A 6,000-nucleotide genomic window follows, 5' to 3' on the forward strand; every position below is an offset into this window, starting at 1 on the left:
TGGGTCTTGTCCTTTATGGTTCCCTTAATGTTTTATGGTTTCCCTCCTTGGCCTGATTTTTCCTGGTTAAGCATCTAGCATGAATGCCATTTCAGTACAACTGTAAGAATAAGGTATTTAGGAGCTTGTTGTTGGCCAAGCAGATGTCATTTGCTGTGAAATCTGAATTTTCATATTTTATATATGAAAGTTGGAGTGAACTGTGTATGATTCTCAAATTCGAGTTGATGATAATTTTGCGTTTGGTTATCTCAAAGGGTGTTGTACACTTCTCATTGTTCTCTGTACATGAGAAAGTGAAATGAAGTCAAAAAGTATACTTCAAAATGCCTTATTCTCTTTCATTTGTAATAGCATCTCAGGTGTAGCATCACAAAAATATAGGACACAACTTCAGAGATTATTTGGTTCCTTAATCTCAAAGGCAAGTCAGTGGGAGAAAAACCCTTATTTTAACTGTTTCTCTGTTTTCTGCCTTATTGTTAGAAGAATATATATAAAAAAACAACCCTAGATAAAATATAAATAAAATCAGATCATTCTCCATAGAAATGACTAATTTTTTTTCTAATCTGGACACTTCTTACATATGTTATGTTTAATCTAAATTAAGTCTTTTTAAAAAGCTGCAAAACTATTCTATCTAGATCCATTCGTTCAAACTCTAAAATACTGAAATATCAAATTATATACATATATGAAAAAATGGGTTATGGTTTTGACTAATTATTAGTGATTTACCATTTACTCATTAGATTTTTTTTTTTATGAAGCAACAACTGAGTATACAAAGTCACCTTTTACTATAATTTCAAAAACATGATAAACGTAGCATTTTTTTTTATAAAATAGCATGTAATAACATATGTAAACCTATCATTTTCAAAATTAATCTATAGTATAGTTGACAATATCAGCAAGACTGTAGCTCTTACCTTCCAATTTCATTCCAACACTTAGACATTTTTGAAATCGACAGTAAGGACATCGTTTTCTCTGTGTTTTGTCAATCTGGCAATTCTGATTTTCTATACATGTGTACCTTTTGTTATTCTGGACTGTTCGCTTAAAGAATCCCTGTATGATAGATATAAAAGTTAGCCTGTTTTGCTTGAATAGCGTGTTTCAGCATTTTGTTTTATGGAAATCATTGTAACATATTTTTCAGACACCACTCAAGCACTTATGAAGTTACATAGTTTATTTTAGATTACAGTGAGATGTACCCAGGAGAAAATCACCAGACTCCAGAGGAGTTTTCTTGTGTTAGTGCTATGTTTTGTACATTTATGTCAAAGCTTGCTAAGGCTGGCTATAGTCTCCACTGTGCCCCTAACAGTGGTAGCAGAAATAGCGAGGCTGAGCAGTTCCTTTTGTATTCTTTAATCATTGTAAAATTATTAAAGTTTTCTTTTTAAAGTAGTTTTACATTAAATAAGTGCAGATACTGTTGCAAAGATAACAGAAATACAGAGTACCTCTGGCTACTGTACATCCCAGTGGTGCATGCTAGAGGCATAATAAGTGCTTGTTGGTCATTTCTCATTGATTTTTTTTTTAATGAAAATATAATGTGCTAAGTTAATTTTTCCATGCAACTAAATATTTTAAATTGCATTGTTCTGGCAAAGGAGTTTCCTTTACAGTGCATTACTTAAATAACCGTAAAGAACTTTTAAAAAATTTTACATGACAAATTTGACATGTCATAAATTCTTAAGTATTTAAACCCCTTAGTATAATAGAACCATACAGATCATTTATCTTCCACTATGATAAGTTGCATTTACAAATATTTTATTCTCAAAATTAATGAATGATCTAAAACAAATCATACATTAGTTACTTGACTTAGAATGTCAAGTGAGCTCTGACAGTTATAGTTTGTATGAAAAAAGTGCATGATCATTATAGTCACAGCAATTTACATTGTAATATTGAAGGATGAAAAAATCTTAAGAAGGCTGCATTAGATTTTGCAAAGCTGATCTGTATTGAAGATACTTTTCCTACTTTATCCTCCAGGAACAGAATTACTCTGAATGTATATAAATCAACTAAAATCAATATTTAGGACAGTTAGGCATGAAAGTTGTTCTAGAACTACATTACTTCACAACAGCAAAATACTTAAAATCAACGATAAAACAACAATGCAAAACAGTCCAAGTTGTTTCCATTTGTGTGGATGAGATCTCTCCAAGAGACTTTTAAATCCTAAAGCTTTTTGGTGGTTAGTTTTTTACGTGAATGTAACAAGAAACATATCAGAAATGAGCCAAATTATTACACATCTGTTTTCTTTAATTATCATTTTTTTTTGCTTATATTTGAAACTTTTTTTGCTGTACTTGTGTTAGTATGAAGCAATTAGTACAGAACCTTGCAGCTTTCACAGGTGAGAAGTCCATAATGGTACCCAGACACTTTATCTCCACAGACTGGACACAGTTCCTCAAGGTCTTCATCATAAGAGTAATTCACCATTTTAAACTGAGACACTGGGGAAAGGAGAAATAGCACATTCAATTAGAATTTACGCTAATAACTCGAATTTTCTGCAACTGTTCTCATCTAGAGAGAAAGCTCACTTAAACCCACACACTGCTGCAAATTGGGGAAAAAAAAAGTTTTATTTTTAAAAGCACACCTTGCATTGAGACATGCAACTTTTCATCAACAGCAAATCCGCATGATACTTAGCAAGTGGAACAAAAACCATCAGCTCCTCGGTTTTGTGTTCTAAATATTTATATTTACAGAGTACCCTTAACCTAGTCCTTAGTTTATGGAATCACAAACTAAATGAATTAATTTAAATCCGAAAATAATCAGGAGCGAGCTTCAAAAAAGCGGAATGAAAAGATTCTCTCTTGTGTATTTAAAGTAACTCAGTTCGTTTCCTTTAAAGTTTTCTTTCAACATCAGCCTGCAAATATTTACTTAGCCTAAACTTGTATCTTACAGACCCAGCACTTTTGCGCCGCGTTAAATGCAAGTTACTTACTTGCAAAACCAGCTTAAAACAAAGTCCTCCACCCCCCCAAACTCGTTGTCTCGGGGTGACCGCCACCCCCCCGAGCCAGCCACCCTGCCCCAGCCGCTGGGCTGAGCGCTGCACGCCCGGAGCCCCGGGTTTCGCAGCCAGCGGTCCCGCAGCAACGGGGGAGACGTTATTAGCCGCCGTCGGCGCGGCTCTCCGCGGGCCGACAGAGGGATAGCGGGCCGGGACCGCCGTCCTCGGGGGCTGAGGTCGGGGTCTGCCCAGCCGGCGCCCCCCGGTACCGGGGGCTGGCGGGAAAACTGCGAGTCGGGGCCGCCTGAAGTTTCTGCCGCTCGTGGAAAAGACGGGGAGGAGCCGGCCGTCAGGAGGGGACAAGGGGGATAAAACAAGCTGAATGAAGGCACAGAGCGCGGTCACTCGAGCCGGGCTTCCCCCACAAAGAGCCCAGTCAGTCGCTCTGGTTATTCCCAAAAAGAAACCCCGCCGTTCACCGCGAGGCCGGTTTCCTTCCCCTTCCCTGCTGCTAAACCTCCGATCTGCTCGGCAAGCGTAGCGGCAGCGGAGGGCTCTTGAGCAGGGCGACAGGCGCCGGGCATCGCAGCGGCACCGCTTAGGAAGCCGCCTCTTTGCCGGTAACCGCTCGGCTACCACAGTTCGGGGGCACCGGGGCGGTCAGAGTCGGCCCGAAGCCGCGGACCGGGCTCCCGGCTGGCACCGCGGTAGCTGCGCACCCCTCCGCCAGGACAAGGGGGCTGCGCCCCGGCGCTCGGGGGAGCTGCCGGGGAGCGCGGGCGGCATTAACCCGCCAATACACAGCCGGGAAAACGTTTCCAGAGCGACCTCGGAGGCCGGGGACCGTCGCCTGCCAGCGGCTTGGGGCGGACAGGGGGCGGCCGCAGGCGGAGGAGGAGGAGGGCCCGGCCCTCCCCTCTGCTCCCGCGGCCGCGGCTCCAGGGCCCGGCGCTGGGACGAAGTTCCCCCTCCTCGCAGGAAAAACCAAGCGGGAAAGCAGGGGTTTTCCGAGCGCCGTGCCCTGGCACGGAGCCTCGTCCGCGGACGACGAAAGAGGCGGGCGGGCCGCCCCCAGCACCTCCGAGGCTCCCGGCCCACCCTCCCCTGCTTCCCAGCAGGCTCCCCGGAGGAGAGGGGATACTTTCGAAAGAGCAGCCGGGACGGGAGTTTCTACCCCGGCAGAGGCGCGCACGGCAGGGCGGGGCGGGCACTGCCCGCGTACCGGGCTGCCGGCTCCGAGGCAGGGAGCCGGCCCCCCCCGCGGCGGCCCTCGGACGGCGTCTTCGCCGCCCCCCTCCGCGTAGCGCTCCAGACAGGAGCAGGGCACCGGGAACGGCCGCGACCCACCCCACAGAGGCATTTCCAGCGCCATCCCAGCTCAGGCATCCCGCTGCCTTCGCGGGTACCCCGCAAGGGCGCAAATCCGCCGCGGCGTCGGGGCCCTCTGCTGCAAAGTTTCGCACCGCCGCCGCCGCCACCTGCGCTGTGCCTGCGGGCGCGGCACCCGCAGGGCAGAGCCCTCGAGCCCTGTTTCGGGACGGTGTGTGGCAGGACTTCGCCGCGTAACTCCCCGTGCCGTAAACTTCGTGTCAGTTTTGCGCGGACCGGGGACGAGACCGAGCCCCCCCGGATCTGCAGTGGGGCCGGTGTCCCCGGGCAGTGATCGGCGGGGCGGTTGCATCCCGGGGAATGCTCCCGCCGGCCAGACGCTTGACGGTTCCCCGGCCGCGGTTGCACCTCCTGGCCCGGGCCTTGCCGTCGCCTCGGCGCTGCTGCCCCGGCCCCCGGTGGCCGCCCGAGCCACGCTGGAAGTTGGCCCGCGAAGGCAGGGGCTTGGCGGGGCGCGGAGCGGGCGGCGGCGGGGGAGCTCGCAGGCAGCAGCCGTAAACTTTTTTGGCAGGACGAAAGGGCGGTTTGCCGAGGGGTGCCCGAGCGTGCGCGGAGGGTGAGCGCCGTGCCTTTCCCCCCTTACCTTGCATGTTTTCCGGCATCTGCCCCTGTTCCCCATTCGACCGGGCGAGTCCCAGGGCCTCCGTCTCCACTTTGGGCAGCATGACAAGGCGGCTGCGGGCCGGGCTGGGGGCTCCGTGTCCGTCCGCGACACCAGCACCTGGACACGGCAGCACAGATTTAGCTGGAGCAAGGGGCACTCGGCGGCCGCTGCCTCTTCTTCCTCCTCCTCCTCCTTCTCCTCCTCCTCCTCCTGCTCTTCCCTCCCTCTGCTCCACGCCAGCCCTTGCCCTGCCGCACCGGGAGCACCGAGCGGTCCCGGCCGCCGGGAAGCGCCGCCGGGTGCCCGCGGCTGGGGGAGCCGCGGAGCGGTAGTCGGGCTGCAGGCGGCGGGGGCGGAGAGGAGAGGAGGAGGAGGAAGACCGGGGGGTGCCGGGGAGGAAGGAGGAACCCCGGGAGCCCGCAGCAGCTCCGCCCGGAGCTCAGCGCGGCGGCAGCCCGGCGCCCCGATCCATGCGGAGCAGCACAGTGCACAAGAGCGCTCTGCCGCCGCTGGTGCTGCTGGCCAGGGTTCCCACCCCCGTCCCCCTCCTCCCTTCCTCCCTCCTCCTTCTCCCCCGCTTCCCCCCGCCACAAGTGCGGAGGTGCCGAGTCGGGACCTCTAGCCCCGGACCCGCGGGGAGGCGCTCCCGGAGCCCGGGGGCTGCAGGGCGCGGGGGGCTCCGGCGAAGGGGGGCCCCGACACCGCCCTTGCAGCCAATAAGGCAGAGGCGGGATGAGCAACACCCCCCGCGCACACACACGCACCACACACACGCACAGGAGCACTCACACTTGCCCAGCGCGCTCACCCCCTGCCCGGTTGTTAAACCGGGCTGTGGGGTGGGGGCCTGGGCTGCAGCCACTCCTCCCCGCCCCAGCGGAGCCCGACGGGCCACCAGCCACGCCGAGCCGGGCTGCGCCTGCCCTCCCTCCCGCAGTGTGCCTCCTTGCCGGCGGGCAACCCCGCTCCAGCTCCCTTGAGGCCGACGGGG

General features: G+C 52.1%; 1 protein-coding gene across 1 annotated transcript in view; it reads right to left on the bottom strand.

The window, feature by feature from the left end:
* Positions 1 to 5,228, bottom strand: part of NR5A2 (nuclear receptor subfamily 5 group A member 2) — an 87,762-nt gene extending 82,534 nt beyond the window's left edge. The window contains exons 1-3 of the mRNA XM_075156535.1: positions 4,989 to 5,228; positions 2,383 to 2,501; positions 936 to 1,077 (exon numbers count right to left, since the gene is read on the bottom strand). Of these exons, the coding sequence (XP_075012636.1) occupies positions 936 to 1,077; positions 2,383 to 2,501; positions 4,989 to 5,070 (343 nt within the window). The 5' untranslated portion in view covers positions 5,071 to 5,228. The remainder of the gene's footprint in view (positions 1 to 935; positions 1,078 to 2,382; positions 2,502 to 4,988) is intronic.
* Positions 5,229 to 6,000: the final 772 nt, after the last annotated feature.

Source organism: Calonectris borealis, chromosome 8, assembly GCF_964195595.1.
Source record: "Calonectris borealis chromosome 8, bCalBor7.hap1.2, whole genome shotgun sequence".
NCBI lineage: Eukaryota > Metazoa > Chordata > Aves > Procellariiformes > Procellariidae > Calonectris > Calonectris borealis.